Source organism: Manis pentadactyla, chromosome 5 (assembly GCF_030020395.1).
Source record: "Manis pentadactyla isolate mManPen7 chromosome 5, mManPen7.hap1, whole genome shotgun sequence".
Classification (NCBI taxonomy): Eukaryota; Metazoa; Chordata; class Mammalia; order Pholidota; family Manidae; genus Manis; species Manis pentadactyla.
The window spans coordinates 31,278,163-31,299,886 of NC_080023.1; the positions used below are offsets into that span (position 1 = coordinate 31,278,163).

Below are 21,724 nucleotides of genomic sequence, written 5' to 3' on the forward strand. Positions count from 1 at the left end.
TCTGTAAAAGGAACACTCACCGTCAAGAACTTAACAAGCTGTTCCCTGAAGGAAGGTCTCTGGAAAACAGAGATCTAAACCCAAATGCTCTGGTCTTTTTTTCTTATTTGAAACACCATTCTAGTACGTTTGGTCATCTGGTTTTACACCGTGTAGAAACTGAAAGTCACAGATCAGGAGAAAGGAGAGACAACTTCGGACATTTGAAGGAGACCCAGATACGGCTGGGCTGGCCCCTAACCTTGCTGACTCAGCCTCCTGGAGCCCTCCTGTCACCCCCAAGACTTGAAAAATATCAGCCTTAGAGGGGCCCTTTGAAGATTAAATGAGATTACGCATGTGAAGCTCCTAGATCTATGCTAAATGCAAAAGGCACACTCTGATAAGAATAATGAAAATTATGCCAAACCATATGAAATTTCTGTTAGGCTCTAAGTGAGAAACACCTGGGCCAGGAAGTGCTCTTCTCGACAGTGAGAATATGGGGGTGCAGGACCACCAGGGAAGGGCTAGGGTGGAAGGGCAGACGTCTACTGAGCAGCACAGAGGTACTTCAGCTTTGGGGCAGATGGCTTGGCTGCATCCGTGCATCATGTATGAGTCAGCGCTGACTGGAGCCAAGACAGAGCCCAAGGAAAATGTTTCCTTTTAAATTCCCAGGAGAATTCAAAGTACAGGGATCTGCAGCTATTGGGTGTGTGGGCAAGGAGTTCCACACAACAGTTACTGTGGGCAGGGTATCTCACAGAGATGATGATGGGTGTTCAGGACAAGGACCCTAATTTACCTAATCAGGATTAAACTAACCCTCCAGTTAAGAAGACAGGAGTTAGGATACATTTCCAAGGGGAAAACATGCTTAAACCTATAACAGTTAAATTTTTTAAGAGTTTTAACACTGACAAGTAGATCACAGAACAGGGAAATGCACAGACACAGAAAGCAGAGCAGTGGTTGCCCACAGCTGGCTGGGGAAGGGCAGGCAGAATGGACTGACTTCCCGAGTTCCATTCTGGGATAAGGAAAACATTCTGGAACTCAATAGTGGTGGTGGTTGTACACTGCAGTGAATGTACTTAATGCCACAACTGTACATTTTTCAATGGTTATAATGGTAAATTTTTTGTTTTATGTATTTCATTACAATTTTTTTAAAGTACAAAAGAAGTAGTTGATCATATTTAGTGCTTGCTTTACTAAGCATTTTAAGTGCAGTGTTACTTAAAATGCTACCTCACTACAATGCTATGAGGTAAATATTATTATTGCCCTCATTTTATGCAATGGGAAACTGAGGCTCCGTGAGCTAATGTGACTTTCCCCAAATTGAGAGCCAAATTTGAAGGTGAGCCTCCAGGGCTGGCTTCCTGCAACGCTCAGACAGCCGGACTCTTAGAAAACTCACTTAGGTGAAACACTCATGGACGGACAAGGCTGGAGTTGATTGGTAGTAAGTTCAGGTAAAAGGTACTGCCAACAACTTCAAAGAAAAATCGACAGGAGAGTTCATATAAATCCTAACTCTTTACGCAGGTTTTTAATAAAACATGAATATTCAATTGTTCTGGAACACTAAAACATCCATACCTTCATTTTTCATGATGTAGTGGACAATCTGCCCAACGGTGTCACTATTTTCATTTACACTGTCATTCAGCTCTGGAAGGGAAAGGGGAGGGAGAATGGGTTACAGCCGGTCACCCGCTTCAGGTCTACGAGACTTCACCGAACGTCTCCAGGGAGCTCAGCTAGTCACCCACGGCACTTGAGTCTAGGCTTTCTTTCTTCAGCCCCAAACTGCCTGATGCCTGGCACACAGTGGCTCCTTCAGCGTAACAGGCATAAAAAGTACTAGTTACCCACCAGTCTCTTCTCACGTCCAAACACCCACTCACTTTCCAAGACAACAATTCCATGTATCCATATCAATTCTTATTACTATTATTGCTCTCTTATCATTTCCTTAAGAGGAAATGGGAAGAGAGCTAATTGAAAGACAATTCTCTGTGGATTTTAATTATAGATGTACTACATAAATTTACAGTATTAATTTTTTAATTGAGTAATTATTCATCCACATTTGTAAGACTCTACTCCTTTTTTAAATATATCTCCAGACGGCCTAAATTTTGGCCATGGTTATTTACCCACAAAGTTAGTTCCCTTTGGGAGACTTTCTATGTGTGAGTCTTCGGAAAATAAAATGTCAACCTGCACTCTGAAACCAATCTGTATAATTTGTTTCAGTAAAACAAGAAGGAAGGGGGAAGGTTGAAACATTCCATCCTAGTTCACAGAGAATGAATTAAGGTGTGTGGTGATCTGTTGGTGTTTCCTGAAAAAATGTCTTCTCCAGCCACAGTCAGCGCCTCCTCCAAGAATATGCACATCCGGTGGGACCTGCAAATGCTGACTCCTAAGCCAGCCTACAAGGCGTCTACTAAGGAGAAAAGGAGGCGGCTTTGCTCTCTGTTGACAAACACTCAGCTTCAGTTTGCTCATAAACTTACACATGACTCATCCCTGTTCTCATTCTGCCTCAAAGGTCAGTGGGGGTGGGAAAAACCAACAGGCCAGCAAGCTGGCAAGGAATGAGGAAGCTCCCCCAACTTGGCCCTTTGGGCTCTCTTGAAAGGTGACTTACTCCAAATGTCACCTTCTGCAAAAAGTGCCCTTAAAGGAGCTGAAAGGGATACAAAGAGTGACCTACTCCCCAGAGCCCAAGTCAGCAGAGCTCCCTACAGAATGGCTGGAAGCCAATCTGCAGAGCAAACAGGGTTTCCTCTCTCAAGCATTTCTAAACACTACGGAACAACTCCAGGTGAAGAGGAAAACGTGAGACACCCTCAAGTTGATACTAAGGCATGGGTTCTTGACTGCAGCGTTCACACAGTCATTTACTTAATAAACATAAATTCCAGTCCCACAGATTTAAGACAGGACTCCCCCAGCAAAAGTAATACCACAAAAATGGTGAGGCCTATTTTAGTTTACCCACATTCTTACTAGAATCCATGCAATAATAATAAGGATTACTAATCAGTCATATGTGCCAAACACCAAATGCATCTTCTCTCTAAATTTCACAATAATCCTACAAGGGAGAGATTACTGTCCTTGTTTGAAGAGATTTAGAGCATACACAATTTGCCAAAGGCCACAAGGCAAATTAAGAGCAAATGACCTGGTAGGCGTTTACTAAATGAAAGTAAGCTTTCAAACTCTGGGCGTAGTTACTACAAGATCTACCCCGACACTACCCCCTACCACCAGGCTGTTAAGATGGACGTTTTTGCCTCATAGAGATGGGAAATACATGGGACTGGTTTCTTATTTAAAAATCATCCCTAGCCACCACCCTATAAAAGAACCCTGGTTATTTACCTATCTTTTCAGCCTTTTCCTCTTCCACGTCTTGTTCTGCTTCCGTTGTACAACGATAGCCTTTCTTCTTAAGCAGGTGGCAGATGAGCACGCCGAAAAGGCCCATGAGGAAGAACACAGGGACGAGCACATACGCGATGTATTCGGGGTGTCCATTCCCGGTGCTGTTAGCGGGCGGTGGCGTCGTCTCTGTTCCGGAGTGCAACTTGCGGCTACCGCCGCTGTCTACAGAAAGAAACATGCACAGCGCGTCAGACGTAGGTCAGGAGCAAGACCTCGGGAGATGTTCATGTGAAATCTGAGTCTGCTCTCAAAACCATGGGCTACGCAAAGACTGGAGGGTCTGGCAGCCCAGGCTGTGGGCCCCGGCTTGAGCTAAAATAGTCTGAGTCCCCACTCTGTCCCTGCTGCTCATGAACTGGGTCCCATCCTGGGTGATTCTATTGTTAAACCTCTTGAGCCAGCCTCTGCTTCCTCATCTGTAGGAGAACCTGCACTGTGTGGAACGCATGTACAGACTTGGGAAAGTGCCAGCACAGAGGAAACCACAATCACTGGGTGACATTAAAGCAGATACTTAGTGGTTAAGAGCATGGGCTCAGGATATTGGGCTCAAGTCCTGACTCCACCACTTGGCACCCGTGTGACACTGGGAAATGACTTACCTCCATGACTCAGTTTCTTGTGAAACAAGCATACTAATAGCATTTACCCAGCCTTCTAGGGCTGTTATGAAGATGAAATTAATTAATCTAAAACATTTAGAACCATTTCTGCCACCTAGGAAATGCTCATGTACATGCCAGGCACCATTCTAGGCCCTTGTGATATATTACTGAGCAAAATGGAGAAAGATCTCATCCTCATGGAGCTTATATTCTAGAAGGATGTAGTAAAACTCACAGATCTAGAGTATGAAAAAGAGGAAAAATCCAGGGTGGCATGAAGAGTTTGGCCCACAGGCACAAACTCAGAACTGGAAGCATGTGTATTTGTTTATTTGCCCACTGACCCAAATTAGCATTTACTGCCTGCCCACTATGTGAAAAGCACCATGCTGGGGGCCGGATACAGAGAGGGATAAACAAGGTTACTTGGCCAAGGCCATCTTGGAGCGAGCTGGTAGAGTAACACTGCAAACAGTCACTAAATGAAATACATGGACAGATCGTGACCATTAGAGAGAAAAGCTGTGGAAGGTATAGATGGGGCAGTAAGGGAAAAAATAACAGTGGACACCGATTTCACAACTTCAAAAATAGGGCAGCTGGGAAGGGGACAACTTTTAGAGAAAAGGAGAAATTTGCTTTTAGACATGTCAAAGTATCACACCAACTAATACCAGAGGCAGCCAGGTATCTGGAAAACTCATAGGCTCCTGAGAGGTCCTTGTACATGGGGAACTGAATCACTTCTATGAAAGAGTGAGAGCGAAAAACAGCCTGGTGTAAACAATCAGATATGGCCAATGAAGATAACAGGGAAAAAGCCTACTGTGTGGACAATCAGCAAAGTACCAGTTCGCAGACACAAGATGAGAAGAGAACTATCAAATGAAGAAGAGGGGTCAGGGAGGATGAGGAATAAAGAAAAATGTGGGATTCGATGGAAATTAAGTCTCATTGTTTGAAATACTCAGATCCCAAAGTGCTAAAATGGAGTTTTCTAAATCACAGAGATTCATACATGTTACTTAAGAACCCAGAAATTGGAAAGCTAGATACACTAAATTATAAGCTCTCTCAAGAGTATTGTGGTGAAAAAGTAATCTGTGTTGTAATGATTACACAAAGACAAATATCAGGCATGAAATTACCATATTTCATCACTACAGCAAACAGTATCAAACAGAAGCCTAATTTGCAACCCAGAGATCATACAACAAAGAGTTTTCTCTCATATGGAAATATCCATTATCTTTGAACAGGAAAGGAAATTGCTGGTTTCTTAGGTTTATAAAAGGCTGCATTCATAATTTTATCAGACAACTTCTAGAATTTAAGATATCATATATTTTTCTCTGATTCTCTTCCAAGAACAAATATAATTAATAAATGAATAAGTGTTACATATATATTACCTATATATAAAAACACACACATTTTCTAAACATATGCAACTGTATCATCTAACCTCAAGCATTACTTTTAGTGCAAACCAAAAACATTTCTATAACTCCTTTAACAATTCTAAATTAACTTTGTTTGTTAATTTCTTTTTAATAACTCGTAGTCCATGTAACAGGAATAGGTGAATCAGGCAGTGTGCTAAGGCTGAGAGAGTTTTACTCAGAATCATGGTCTGTTTCAATCTTGGAGTGATAACAAATGCTCTTTGGGGGCCAAGAAGAAACAGGGACAAAAGCAGAGGGGCTCATATTTGGAACCAAACATCTCCTCCTGAATCAGGTGGCTGAGAATGTGTCATCATTAAATTAATAAGAGTCACTGAATGGATAAAAAAACAAGACTCATCTATATGCTGCCTACAAGAGATTCACTTCAAACCCAAAGATATACACATACTGAAAGTAAAATATGCACCCCTATGTTTATCGCAGCACTATTTACAAGAGTCAAGAAATGGAAGCAACCTAAGTGTCCATCAGTTGATGAATGGATAAAGAAGATGTGGTACATATACACAATGGAATATTATTCAGCCATAAGAAGAAAACAAATCCTACCATTTGCAACAACGTGGATGGAGCTAGAGGGTATTATGCTCAGTGAAATAAGCCAGGCAGAGAAAGACAAGTACCAAATGATTTCACTGATCTGTGGAACATAAGAACAAAGAAAAACTGAAAGAACAGAACAGCAGCAGACTCAAAGAACCCAAGAATGGACTAACAGCTGCCAAAGAGAAAGGGACTGGGGAGGGTGGGTGGGAAAGGGAGAAGGGGAATAAGGGGCATTACGATTAGCACACATAATGTCGGGGCGGGGGCAAGGGGAAGGCCGTATAGCACAGAGAAGACAAATAGTGACTATAGCATCTTACTATGCTGATAGACAGTGACTGTAATGGGGTATGTGGTGGGGACGTGATAATGGGGGGAATCTAGTAACCACAATGTTGCTCATGTGATTGTATATTAATGATACCAAAAGAAAAAAGAAAGAAAGAACAGAGCTCGCCAGCCACTTGGGAATCATGGACCCTTTTGTAAACCTGTTAGATGCTATGCTTCCTATTCCAAAATTTTGCCTCCAAGTTTTACAAGCTCTAGACCCCACGTTCATATAAGGGCAAATGACTTGACAAGGAGGATGCCCAAGTCTCTGCTCAAGTAACACTGTGGACACTGGTGCCATTCGTTGACATGGGAAATGTGGGGAAGAGCGGGGAAGCAAGTTTGCTTGGAGTTATGGGTTGAATTTTGCTTCCCTCGTAATTCATATGTTGAAGTCCTAACTCCAAGTACCTCAGAATGTGACCTTATTAGGAGCTAGTATTTTTACAAAGGTAATCAACTTAAAATGAGATCATTTGGATGGACCCTAATCCCATATGACTTGTTGTCCTTATAAAAAGCAGAAATTTGGAGGGAAAACACCATGTGAAGATAAAGGTAGGGATCAGGGTGTTGCTTCCATGAGCCAAAAAATGTCAATGATTGCCATTGACCTTGATGGCAAACCACCAGGAGCTAGGAGAGCAGCTTGGAACAGATTCTTCCTCACAGCCCTCAGAAGGATGCAGTCCTGCCAATCTTGATTGTAGTCTTCTAGTCTCTTAACTGTGAAACAATAAATTTCTCTTTTATAAGCCACCTAGTTTGTGGTACTTTGTTCCAGCAGCCCTAGCAATCTAATATACTTGGCATGGGAAGGACAATACATGAGTTCAGTTTTGCAGAGGTGAGCAGGAGGTCATCCAGATGAACTATCCACAGGACAACTGGATCCACTCCAAGGGTAAGCTGAGGAGGAGAAGCCAGGGCTCTACCATAGGACACAGAAAATGGGAGTTTCCAGGACGAATGAGCAGTCAGCTCGGTCAGATGCTGCAAAAGAGAGCAACTAAAGTAAGAAGGAAATGTGAAATGGTTCTTATGGAAAACAATATAGAAGTTCCTTAAAAATTAAAAATTGAACCACTGCATTATCCAGCAATCCCACTTCTGAATATATATCCAAAAGAATTGAAATCAGGATCTTACAAAGGGTTATCTGCACTCCCATGTTCACTGCAGTAGTACTTACAATAGCCAAGATATAAAAACAACATAAATACTCATTGATGGCTGAATGGATAAAGAAAATGTACTTAACATACAATCTAATCCTATGCAGCCCTACAAAGTCCTGCCATAGGTGACAACTTGAATGGATGGGTGGATGTCACACTAAGGTGAATAAGCCAGGCACAGAGGGATAAACCCAGCATGATTCCACGTATATGAATTATCTAAAATAGTCAGATTCATAAAAACAAAGTGTAGAATGGCAACTCCAGAAGCTAGGGAAAAGGGGAAATGGGTAGTTGCTATTCAATGGGTATTAAGTTTTATGCAAGATGAATAAGTTCCAGAGACCTGCTGTACAACATTTTGCCTATAGTTAACGGTATTTGTATTGTGCACTTAAAGATATGTTGAGAGTTGAGCTCATGGTAAATGTTACCACAATAAAAGAAAAAGGGAAAGAAAAAAGAAAGAGAAAAACCTATGAAGAATCTTTAGAAAAAGAATTGAGAAGACCTGAGACAAATTAGGCCACATAGAAATTGCTTAAGAACTTAAATTGCTTTAGTTTCAAATATAAGAAGCCACTTGGAATTTTTTTAACTTTCCCCTTGTACTTTACTCTGTTTCTCTATAGTTTCTTTAAAAAAATGTTTTTCATTGACGTGTAGTTGACATATATTACAGTAGTTTCAGGTATTGACATGATTTAACAATTATATACACTACTAAATGCTCACCAGGTTAAGTCTAGTTACCATCTGTCACCATACAAAGTTATTACAATATTATTGACTATATTCCCTATGCTGTACTCTTCATTCCTGAGACTTATTTATTTCATAATTGGAGTTTGTTCCTCTTAATCCCCTTCACCTATTTTGCCCATTCTCCCACCCCTCTCCGCTCTGGCAACAACCAGCTTGTTCTCTGTATTTATGAGTCTACTTCTGATTTTTTGTTTGTTTGCTTTTTTTGTTCATTTATTTTGTTTTTCAGATTCCACATGTTAGTAAAATCATACAGTATTTTTCTTTGTCTGACTTATTCACATAGCATAATACTCTCTAGGTTCATCTACATTATTGCAAATGGCAAAATTTCATCCTTATTTTATGGCTGAGTAATATTCCAATATGTGTATATATGTGTATGTTCCACATCATTGTTATCCATTCATCTACCTATGGATACTTACATTGTTTCCGTATCTTGGCTACTGTAAAAAATACTGCAATATACATAAGGGAGCATATATTTTTTTAAATTAGTGCTTTTGTTTTCTTTGGTTACAAATACCCAGAAGTGGAATTACTGGGTCATTCGGTAGTTCTATTTTTAATTTTTTGAGGAACCTCATACTGCTTTCCATAGCGGCTGCACCATTTTACATTCCCACCAACAGTTCCCAAGTGTTCCCTTTTCGCACATCCTTGCCAACACTTGTTACTTCTTGCCTTTTTGATAGCAGCCATTCTGAATGGTGAGAGGTGATATCTCATTGTGGTTTTGATTTGAATTTCCCTGATGATTAGTGATGTGGAGCATCTTTTCAGGTATCAGTTGGCCATGCATCATGTATCTGCCCTGTATCTGGATAAATTTAAAATCCCAAAATAAACACACACATACATAAAATGAAAAAATAAATAAAATAGGAAAGAAAAACAATCCACAGGAGCTCTTTGTGACCTTGGAGGAAGCAGTTTTTCAATACACAGGAAGGTAATACTAGATTCCCAGGGTTCAGGAATAGAAACTGAGCTCAGTTTACTCTTTCTAGAAGCTCGGTATGAGCAAAAAAGTGTAGGCAGTTCACCCTCAGGGTGAAGGGAAGAAATATTTGTTTGGAGTTTTGTTGTTTTTTAAGTGGCTGAAACTACAGCATATGAAGAAAGAGCAAAAGGTAGAGACAGAAGGAAAAGGAAGGGAGGACCTTAAGGAAGCTGAGGTTAAACACTTGAAAAGGAAAACAACACTTTTTCCAGAGGCAGGGGGCTATAGTTAAGAGTCCCTAGCAGGAGGCAGAAGGACGTTGAGGGAACCAGGTGCCTGATATCCCCCTCCTCCACGTGCTCTCTTACAATAAGAATCAATGGCACCTGTTGAGAACTAGGGGGGCCAGGGCAGAAGACGCTTGTGGAGACAGTGGCATGGAAGAGCAGATGCAGGGATGGGAGAGGCCAGTCAAAGCACTGTGCAGGACACCCAGAGCACAGCTGAGAGGTGCACCCCAAATCTCCAACTGAGCTAACCCATGCACAGACAGCCACACAGCTGGAAGGCCCTGTAAAGTACAGGACGAGCAATCAGAGTCACAACAGAAAGCAGGCGGAGCCAGGGTAAGAATGGGAATGGTTTGGGATGGGCTGGTCCCAGAAGTGATGGAAGTACGGCTCAGGGTAGTTTGTTATTTCTGTATTACAAACAGCTACTTGTAAGAAGCATTTATGAGCCAGCACTGTAGCCTGGAATCTGCCCGATGACCTGTGCCATCGTAGCCGTAGCCCCGATGCAGATGAAGGCGGCACAGAGAGGCAAAGCCGCCTTCCCAAGGTCACACTGTTACTCGGTGCGATGCCTGGGTACAAGCCAGGCAGTCTGCGCCCTTCCTGTTGTACATCACTTCCTCTTACCTCGGGAAGCCTTGGTGTCTGCATATGCAAAACACGTTTGTAACAGCGCACCGTCCAACTACAAATGTCTGTTTAGATATTTCAGTTATTTTTCTTTCAAAATATTTCATCATTTATCTACTTCTCTCTTAAAATACTAAGTGCTGGTTTTCTCTTACATTTCACAACTTAGATTAAATTAAAGGCTTCCCGAACTTCAGAAGTATGGGTTCCATTAGCACAGCAGGAAGGAGGATATTTTCAAAAATGCTCACTGCCAGACTCCAAAGCAGTTTATGGGAAAAGCAACTGCAAAACTACCAGTCCCGCATCTCTGACCTCCCACCCGGTTCCCAGATCACAGCTCACCTTATACAGGCTGCAACAAGGGCCCCTCAGCCTCTTTAAAAATAAACCCATCACCTCATCTTGAGTATCTTCTACACACAGCAAGGGCCATTGAAATAGGCAGTTCTCAGCTCTTCCTGATAAACTGATTTCCTTCCACAACATTACAAGTAAAAACTGTCCAACAAAACTAGTGTTTGGGATTTTCCCAGACCCAACCAGGTTTGGTTAAATCGCTGTATTTTGAGGACCCACTATGTACCATGTTTTGCCAAGATCATGTTTAAAAGGTCATAAAAGAAATGGGATCAAAAAGATTAAAGACAGCAGAGAACTGAGGAAGAGGTATGAGAAAGGACTCCAAGTCAACCCAAAAAAATCAAAAGCAGTTTTCTAGCTTGTTTCTAATAATACTTGTATTTCCAGCTGACCCCAGTGGTCAGAGGACCCAAGGAGGAATGGCGTGGAAATGGCATTCCTCAATCCCAGTGGGCATAGCTTGAGGGTTGCTCAAATAATGGAGAGGACAATGGTAATAACCAGAGACTCCAGATAAGGAGGTTCCTTGTAACCTCTCCCAAGGCAGCTTTGTGCCAACCAAGGCCAAGAGGATTTGCATGGTTCTGATTGCTATTTTTCCCCCTTTCTCAAGAAAGGGTGTGCTTTCTCATAATGTAGGGTTTCCCAGCAGAGTGACCAACAACTCGGTGATGGGAAAGGGACTTGGCTGTTAAGTAGATAACCTACACCAAGCTTGTTTGGAAAATCACTTTTAAACACACACACATTATTTTTTTAGCAAAGATTCAAATCAGAGTCCCAAGAGCAGTCTATTTTTGGTGAATTACTAAGATCACTAGATGTGCATTTCTCTATAGGGCTTTTCTTCAACCTGGCTTTGCTGCTGGCTAACCTCTGTGATTTGAACAAGTCACTTCTCTCTGGGCCTCCGTTTGCTCAGCTGGTAAGTTATGACCTGGAGGCAACATCCTTCAGGGTTCCCCGAATTCCACAACTCCCCAGCCTCCCCCAGCACCATCCATACTTTGCTCTAAGTTGGTGCTACAGGAAAGAAAAGCACAAGCTCACCCTCCTGTGTTCACAAGGCCAACTCCCAAAACTCTAAAAATGAAAACTTTATCGCTTATCTTATAGCAGAACCAAATTTGACAAACTCATTGGTAGAAAAACTTGGTTTGATCTAATATGAGGCTGCTTACAACCTCTTTTCCACTGAGTTTGCTGCATAAACATTAATATATTCTATTAGACCTCTCAGAGGAGAATTACATGTTTAAGAGTTTGGGCTGCAGGCCTCAAGGGTTTCAGAGGGTCACAACACTATGAGGTGGGTGCTGTTACTTTAGAGAAGAGGAATCGGAGATACGGAGCAGGCATGTCAGTTGCCCAAGGTCACAAGGATGAGAACTGGCAAGAGCCTGGATGAAAAGCCAGGCAGATCCTGTTTCAGGACGGTGCTCATAACCCACCCAACACACTGCCTCTCAATCCTCCTTTCATAGAGCTAATATTTACTAACTCCCGCAAAGCCACCTCCTTTATTAAGTTCATTTTTTCACACAGTTTAAATCAATTACGCACACTAATAAAAGGGGTCAGTGCAAAGGAAATTCTACAAAACTCAATCATCCCCAGATGATTTCTATTTCTGGCTACAGAGGTAACCAAACTATAGAACTTTTAAGACCATCCACCACAATGCCAGTTATTAAGACATAGCATTTGTCCCAATAAATTTTAAGAGCTTAAAACATATGGAGAGAACAAATGAGCTTACGTGGAAATCACAAAATAATGGAAGTCAGAACATAAATAAGAGCTAAACTTTGTAATGAAACTTCAGGCAGCTGCCAACTTCTCAGCAACTCCCAGATACCCAGCTGCTATGGCCTGGCCCTACCCACTCCGCAGCTGTGACGGGACAGGGAGGGGACAGCCAGGCAGGACCCGCCTGCCCAGAGTCCACCCACCCACGACACAGAATCCTTCCCAGTGCACACAGCGTCACTCAGTTACCTTTCTTTTGTCAGCGTACATGCAGTGCTAGCATGCTGCTGGAGCACCGAGCTCCGACGCTGGACAGCAAAGACCACCGAACAGATGCATTTGGCGAGGAGTTCCCCTGGAAATGCAGCCGTCTCTGAGGTTTCTGCTAATACCCTAGGGGATGCCCAAATGGAGGGAACACCCCAGGACCTGGTGACAGGCATTAAGAGTTAGAGAAGGAAATAGGGAAGGACGAGTAGACCAAGATGTCAAAATACTGCCCATGCCCAAGAAAGTTGCTTCCCTCCCTCAGTACTGGGCAGAACGTGGTTTCAAATAGCTTTTGTTGGAAACTTAGTATGACCAAATGCAGTAAGTGAACCTTGTTTGGAGCCCAATTCAAATATTAAACAACAATAAAACTTTTAAAACCAACTATAAAAAATATTTTGAGGACAAATAAGGAAACTGGGTTAGACAGTATTAGAAACGTATTGTTTATTTTCTTAGGTATATATAATGATGGTATTGTGGTTATGTAGAAGGAAGTCCTTAATCCTATGAGATACATGGTAGAGGGTGCCACATAACAATGTCTGCTTGATTTCAAATAATTCACCAAAAACCTAGACAAATGATAGATAGGGTGAGGAAGTTAATATGGCAAAATGTTGAATCTAGGTGGTTAGTATAAAGGGGTCCATTTTACTCTTCTTTAAACTTTTCTATAATAAAAGTTTACAAAGTGTCACTTTATCATTTTTAAAATACCCTTTGTGGGAGCCTAATTATCATTTTTAATGGGAAAATGCATTTTAATTTCCAATACAATTATTCGAGAAGAAATATTTGAAGCACAGCCCATATTGAAACTTTGGTCTCTCTGTGATATGTACCATAAGAGTTGAAAAAGGAAGTAATTAGAGTAATCCAGGAAGAAAAGGGACTTTATATTAGGTTTCAAAAGAAAAACTGAATTTGGCTGGACAAAAGGGAACGAACATTGACAAGCAGGAGCTTGGGGTACACACCTGAACCACTCCTGAACCCCAGGTAGCTACCAAAACAAAGGGTTTTTCAAAGTAGGGCAACATCAATAAAAACAAATATATCTAAAAATACTGATGAGAACTATAAATACTTACCAGTGTAGGTTTCGATTTAAACTAGAGGCAGGAAAAACTAACTTTGCAGTCAGAGAAAGTCCCTAGCATTCTCCACAAGTGTCTGGGCTTTCCCACTTGAAGTTATTTCTAAAGGCGATGGAACTCCCTGACTAAACAGTTCCCCAAGGGCACCAACAGACTGCAAACAGCTACAGCCCTTTAGCTGCTCCTAGGGAGGGGATTAACTGTAGGATCCTGGTGTTTTGAGAAAGCAAGGATCTCAACTTCTGGACTCTTCCTGAACTTTCCAGAGTCCCTCAAACAATGGTGCACTTTCAGAAGACAACAGAAGGGTTCATCTGACCTGGCCTCACCCCAGATGGAACAAGGTCAGCCCGCCAGGATCTGCACTGGGACACAAGCCAAGAAGCCACAAACCATGCCTCTAAGGCAGAGAACGCTGCGGAGCTCCTAGTAGGCTCCAAGCGGCAGGGCACACACTGGGATCAATGCCCAAGGGGCACAGGGACTAGAGAGCTGGGCAGTTTGGAGCCCAGCTGAATCTGCCCAGCCCTCTTTGCCTGTTCTCCTTCCTACCCCCTTGCCTCCCTTCCCTCTTTTACTATTTTCGGTGTGGTCCATTTGGGGATTTGTTTTTAAGTCTTTAGTTACTGAGAGCCCAGTCTTTCTCCTGGGGAGGGGCTTGGTGGTTGGAGAACAAAATGGAGACACTTCTGCACTTTTTAAATTGTAAATTGTGTCCCTTCAAGAAAAAAATGGAATATTTTAAAAGGTATTTGTTTGAAGTGGTCTTAAAGCAGCGAAATTTCAGAAAGCTAATATTCACTTCAGAGTCTTTTCAAGAGGTAGTATGTTATGAAGAATAAATCACTACATTAAAATAATTATAATGACAGCATTTACTCAATGTTTGCAGTCTGGCAGGCACTGTTCCATTTGCGTCATTTCAGTACAACATCTGTAAGGTAGGTCTTCTATTAGCCCCATAGCAGATGAGGAAAATGAAGCACACGGGTTATAGGACAGCTTCCAAACCAGACAATGTGACCCTGGGCCCCACACTCTAAGCCACATTGCTTACCACTGTGTAAGAGGGGAGGTGGCCTTCAGTTTTACCTAGTGACACACATTTCACAGTAAACAGGTGGGTTCAACCATCAACAACTGACCACAGAGCTGGGCTACAGCCCAGGTCCATGTCTACCCACTCTAATGCCCTTAAACTCTAAAAAAAGCTGCCTCTCTCCAAGTGACTCTATTATGTATGATAAACATTAGAGTCTACATGTATCTTTTTTTAATGTGAAAATTATCTTCATGAAAAAATGATGAAAGCCAGCTACTGTATTAAATTCATTTTTTAAAAGTATCTTGGCAGCATAAAATTTCCCAGTATTAATTTTTAACTGCAAAAGAAAAAGCTCACTCTAAAGTATATCCCTCATTTATCCACAACTATTATGAAAGTAAAAGGAAGACTTTATCTTTTGAAAAGCATCCCATTCACATATGCATGTTTTCACATTGTGACTCACAAATCATTGTAATTAGAAGCAATTCAATAGCTCCCACAAACATAATTTGTACTAACAATGGTAGTTAGATGGCATCTAAAACTCTTTCAGAAAAAAAGAAGGAAGGCAGGCAGAGAAAAAAAAGCAAGCAAGGGAGAGGAGGAATAATATCTTTGCTCACATTCATTAGCTAGGGACACCATACAAGATATAAAAGTTCCTACCTAAAAGACCCTTGATGCTTTCACATTCATTATTTTATCTGAAACCTCTGATCCCACGGAAGTAGCCAAGAGAGTGGTTGAGATCCTTATTCTGCAAATAAATCAATGGCCTAACATGATGTCACTGGGTAGGGGCGGAGAGATGAGCCAGGCAGAGGACTCAGAGCTCCTGACATCTGCCTACCCACTGCACTGCAACACACGCCACTCAGGCACACTACCACCGTCAAAGTTAGGGAACCCAACGTGACCCGGAACTCACAGGAAAACCCTGATTTAAGTCAAACATGCCTGCTTTTTCCCAAGTGTCCTGTAGTTGTATCTCTAATCCCCTGACAGCTCCTGGGCACAGCTGGGAGTACCTTAAACATGTGCTACATGCAACTGTGAATCTGTAAAAGCAGATACTACCCTTTCAGAAGGGCTCCTGGATAATGAATGTCCACTTTCACTGTAACTTGATAAGCAGTTTTGTTAAGATGCTAGTTGGTAGGACAGAATTTCCAGTGTACTTACACACCCATCTGCCAAATACTGATAAGTTTTAAAAAACACAAATAGATTCTTTTCCAAGCTGGACAACTGATACACCCCACAGCTTAACCCACTTGTTGGGTTAAGAATTCTCTGAAAAATGTAAAAATATACCAGCAAGCCCCTGGGCTCCTCAACATCAACAGAAGGTTCCCGTTAGCAAAGATTCAAAAGAAGGCTACAAATAGCAACACATTCCTAGACCCAGCTTTGGGAACTGGCTCTCAAGTGGATTTTTACGGTTCTCCGTTACATTCCAAATTGCCATATCCATAAAGGGATGCTGAAGAGGGGCAGAGCTTACATACCCTCACCAAAAGCACTGCCTGCTTTCCACCAAGTCGTGATTCCTCCCAGATCTCTTCATGCCCATTCCTCACAAGGGGCCAAGCAAAAACTGGGTTAGAAATTATCTAAACCACGGGAGGAAGCTAACAGCAAGTGCCAGAACAAAACCACCAGACAGGAAGAAGAGAGCAAGCCCAGATGGCCTGTTTCTGGCAGAAACAGCCAGAGCGGGGGCGAGGGGACTGCATCCCTTAGGAACTGGTTATACCCCTGGAGCTTCAGAGAGAAGGAGATGGCACGGGGCCAGGCCTCTGGGATCTAGGTCCCTGGTGTCTGAGTAAAACCCCCCACTTCTGCCAGGGCCAGAGTCCAGCCTAGAATTTCCACCATAGAGAAGACAGCACAAACTGACCACGTGGAAACCAGGTGGTGGTGCTGAGCTGGCTGGAGCTAAGCAAAGGCTTCAGAAAGGAAGACTGGCCAGGCCCCCAGCCCCGCAGGTGGAGAGGAAGACACTGATCGATTCGCTGGTAGAGTGTTTGGGGTTCACGACTGCACATCCAAGGCCTCGGGGAAATCCAACCACTCTACCACCAGCTGCTCATGGCAGCAGACCTTTACAGAGGGCTTTTTTATGTGCCTGGCGACTTACTGGCATTATCCTTTGTTTTTAGTTGTCACGACTCTGAGAATACATATTAGTACTAAACCCATGTTAGAAACAGAGACATTAAAGAACAAAGTATTGACGTCAAGGTCATTCATCTGGGGGGAGTGATTAGTGTTTGAACTGAGGTCTGGGCCCGAGCTCTGAACCAAAGCTGCTCCCCAGAAAGAAAGGCAAAAGCAGAAGGCAGCTTTTTCTCACTGCTCTGTGTTCATTCAACTTGCTTCTTAGCCCTGAGACCCGGGCAAGTCAATCGATATCCCTGTGCCTGTTTCCTCAACTCTAATAATAATAGAATTGTTTGAGCTTAAAATGAGATGAACTCAGGTTTAACTGACTGCCTAGCACATTGTGAGTGCTCAACCTCAGCTGTTATTGCTGGGATGGTTGTTATCAGTGAAGACAGGTGTAAATCTCTATCCTCAGAAAGCTCACAGCTCAGCTTTGAGCAAAACCAACATGCAGGAAAAGACGATGAACCATATGAGCCAGATGAGAGGGGTCTGTGCTAAGTGGGAGAGCCAGAACAATTACATGCCCAGTGGGGGGAGGCTCCCACCATGCTAACATCAGCCCTGCCCTTCTCTTGCTTCCAGGAGCAGGAAGTGGATAACGATAAACAGAGCAACAAAAGTCCTAAGCACCAAGTCTTCCCATTAGTCACAGGTTCAGTCCGGCAGGGTTCCTGAAAGACAGGCACGTGGCCTGCCTTCTGGGAATATGGAAACTGGGAAACAAAGGTGAATGAATGTGGAGCACCAAGGTCCTGTCCCAGTTATGAAGTTTTCCCTAGTGCTGTCACAGAAAGGGCAAAGTAAAAGAGGGACCAGGAGAGAAAATCCGGGTCACTTTGGAAATGGCAAACAAAGGAAAGATTAAACAGAAGTAATTGGGAAAACCTTAGAAATAGGGAAGCTGGCTTTAAGGGGAAGAAATGAATGTGAAGGTCATAGCAGAAAAATCAAATAAGAACACTGAAAACCAACAGCAAGCGTTAGTCACATGGAAAAATACCATTAACAAAAGTCACATATTGATGAATACTTTGTTTAAAATTACTATTCCAATCACTTTACAGGTATGAACCCATTTAACCCTTACAATACACTACCCTATGAAGCAGATACAATTGTTTTCAACCCTGTTTTACAAATATGAAAACTAAAGCACAGAAAGGTCAAGTAACTTGCATCAGGTCACACAGCCAGCAAGTAGCAGAGGTGAGATTTCCAGGCCACTGAGCTCCAGAGCCTCATACCCATGCTCTATTCCTTCTGAAGTATGAGAGTTAACAGTTTAACATTCAGTAAAATTCCACAAAATGGAATTATTCATAGCTCATCTCTAGTTGTTAGAATTTTGAGTAGCAAATTTATGGATAATCCAGTAATAAATCTAGAATCACAAGTAATGACTCTATGGTATCTTACTATGCTGATGGACAGTGACTGTAATGGGGTATGTGATGGGACTTGATGATAGGGGGAATGTAGTAACCACAATGTTGCCCATGTGAAACCTGAGCATAAGATTGTATATCAATGATACCTTAATAAAAAATAAATTAAATAAAAATAAATAAACTAGAATCATAGAATGATTTCCTAATGAGTCAATTATTGGGAAGTGAAGATTGCATTTACATTATGATCTCTCCAAGTCAATTTATCTACTTTTTGGCATCAAATACTAATTAAAAAAAAAAGTCCTGCTACCATTATAAGAAGCAAAATACAAAAGCCATCCTTATCTACATTTAACACTGTGGAAATTGTTGATTACTTCTCAGAAATTCTAAACTTCCTTTGGACTTGTAAAACAATAGAAACGATTGTATGACAGGATTAGATTTGCCATATTCCTTTACCCAGAATGGTTTCAATAATTAATGAAAAATGTTAGGTGAAAAATAAATAAACGCAAAGCAGTACTTTGAGCTAATATGATCTCAGTTTTATTGAAGAAAACGATACCAAAATGTTACAATAGTTATCTCTGACTGATAAGACTACGAATTTCCTTTTTAGTGTTTTGTATCTTTTGTTGGTAGAACTTAGGGGTATTTTTTCCTTTTCTATTTTTTGTATTTTCTAAAATGTCTTGATGGTAAGCACTACAGTTGTTTTTTTTTTTAACTGCAGATAAAAAGTCGGTATGGAACCTTCATAAAATTACTATTAGGTTGAACCATCTGAAACTCTTGTCACTGTAGGTCAAAATAGTCAAAAATAAGTAATTCATGTGGTTCAACCTAATAATACTATTAATTCTGTAGAGGTAAACCAGAATACTTAGTAAAGAGACTACTTATAACTGCAATCTGTAATATGTGCATACTAGATATTTCCACTGACCGGAAGCAGAGACAATGCCAAGAAATCTTTGGTCCACACCACAGGAGAGAGGGGTAAAAGAAAACCACATAGTGGTAAAACGTCTACTTTATTACACCATAAAATACAATGTAATACATAAACAATATGGCACTGATCAGATGACTTCTTTTCTTTCCCACTCTAATTTTAAATGTCTTTTGAGTCCTTATCTAAATAATAAACCACCATAATTTCAAAGAGATTACTCCAAGCATGGTGTTTTATTACTAGGAGTTGCTTTTTCTCAATAGGAAAGATTTGACTGTTACATTTTTCCAAAAACCAATTCTCCACCACCACCTGGGTATGCTACAATTCAATTCAATCCTGACACCAACTACCTGGAGTCTGGGCAGACTCCACAGATGTAGGGGCTGAGTCCCCCAAGACTTTCCCCAGTTCAGATGCCAGCTGCAAATGGTGTCCCCAACCAATACAGATTCACGGCTGCTCATGATCTCCCTCTGACTTAACAATTTGCTAGAATGCCTCACAGAACTCAGGAAAGTGCCATACTCTTGATTACACTTATTATACAGTTCACAATTCAAGAGCAGCCAAAGGGAAGAGACGCATAGCGCAGTGTGGGGGTGGGAGGCATAGAGCTTCCACGCTCTCTCCAGACACATCACCCTCCGAGCACTCATGTGTGCACCGGTCCTGGCTCTCCCTTAGCCTCCTTGTCCAGTTTCTTACATAGGCATGATTGATTAAGTCATTGACTATTAGAGCTTAACTCAATCACCAGCCCCTCTCCCTTCCATGATATTAGCAGATGGGAGAAAGTTCCAACCCTCTAACCATGTAGCTGGTTCCTCTGGCACCAGCCCCCACCTGAAGCCCCACCCAGGGGCCCACCAGGAGTCATTCGTGAGCATAAACTCAGGTATGGCCTAAAGGGCTCATCATGGATAACAAAAGACACTCCTGTCCTCAGGAAATTTTGATGGTTTTAGGAATTCTGTGCCAAGACCCATGGACAAAGACTGAATACGCATATTGTATCATACCACATGGACTCAAAGTCAAGGATCTTTACTCATTTATGTATCAAGATGCAGCACTGAACAAAACGGAAAAGATCACTACTGAATCATCTGGTTCAAGCAAAAGAATCCTTTCCTCTTTGTCTTCCCCCTTCCTTTCCCACTCCCACCCAGGAAGTACGTCACACCAACTCTACTAGCTGTGTAACTGTTTCCAAAATATGGAGGCACTTAATATATACTAACTCACTTTCAATCGGGTTATTTTCCTCCCAAAATCTGTTTGGCCACATTGTAAGAAATCAACGGACTAAGAAAACAGACTGTCAGAAATGACATCGTTGGAGCCCTTAACCAAGCAGGATTTTATAAGTCACCGAACATGCTGATCCCCACGTTTTATTGAATGGCACTGCTCTAAACACTGACGGTCAACATGGCCCTCATGCCCCGGACGGAGAGAGAAAACAATGAGAACTTGACCAACAGGGTGAGAAAATGACATTCACAACAGTCTTCCGAAAATAAATGTTTAATGTGAGGACTTCAGGAGTCAAGCCAATTTGTACAATGTCAGAGGATTTACTCTAATTTAAGACAAACACACAATTAGCTAGTTTTTACCAGAAATGAATCCTTCTTGGCCTTCACACCATCAAGACTATACACTGCACTTACTTCACAAATCTAATTTCCAGCAACCCTTCAACTTTGAGAACTTGTTTCTATCATTTGTATTATATTAAGCCTATACAATATATGTTATATTTGCATTACTTACAGTGGACTTTATTATTCGTTTGATCCCTCCAAACCACTCTGAGATGTATAAGAATAAATGTTCTCTTTCTCTCAACAAGAACACAGACCAGCAATACCGACTGCCTTGCTGAAGGTACTGGGGCCAGGTCTCAGACTCAGGGCTCACTGAGTTCAGAGTCTGGGGCTGTTCCATCACATCACAGTGCTTGAGGGCCCCTTCTGGTCATCTATCCCCCCCCACCCTGAGCCCCCACTACCAAGGGCAGTTTCAGGCACCCCACAGCCCTGCCTCAGCCTCCCTTCTGCAGTCTCACCTCATGTGACTTTCACTGAGGAACCCCATCTACATCGGCTCTGCACTGACTCTTCCTACTTCCATGCTTCCACCCAGGCTGTTCCTATTGCTGGGTATGCCCCGCCGACACTCTCTTTAAGGTCCACTCAAAATGCTAGGTTTCAGGCACATTGAAGTCTTGTTCATCTCTTATCAGAAGGAACGTCTCCCTCCTCTGTGATCCCACACAGCACTTTGTAGTCCTCTAATTATACCAGACACATCCTCCATTATGCTCTAATGATTTGTATTCACAGTTTATCTCCCTTTCTCAACCTTAAGTCCGTGGAGGATGGAAACCAAGTTTGCTATTCATTTCACTTACCTACACACACCTAATGGTATTTCAAAAAAGGCCCTCATTTTAACA

The 21,724-nt window shown here is 42.0% G+C and overlaps 1 protein-coding gene across 2 annotated transcripts in view; it reads right to left on the reverse strand.

The window, feature by feature from the left end:
* Nucleotides 1-21,724, reverse strand: part of RELL1 (RELT like 1) — a 59,121-nt gene that overhangs the window by 26,873 nt on the left and 10,524 nt on the right. For both annotated transcript variants that reach the window (XM_036908452.2, XM_057502148.1), the window contains exons 2-3: nucleotides 3,385-3,609; nucleotides 1,588-1,659 (exon numbers count right to left, since the gene is read on the reverse strand). In XM_036908452.2, coding sequence (XP_036764347.1) covers nucleotides 1,588-1,659; nucleotides 3,385-3,609 — 297 coding nt within the window. The remainder of the gene's footprint in view (nucleotides 1-1,587; nucleotides 1,660-3,384; nucleotides 3,610-21,724) is intronic.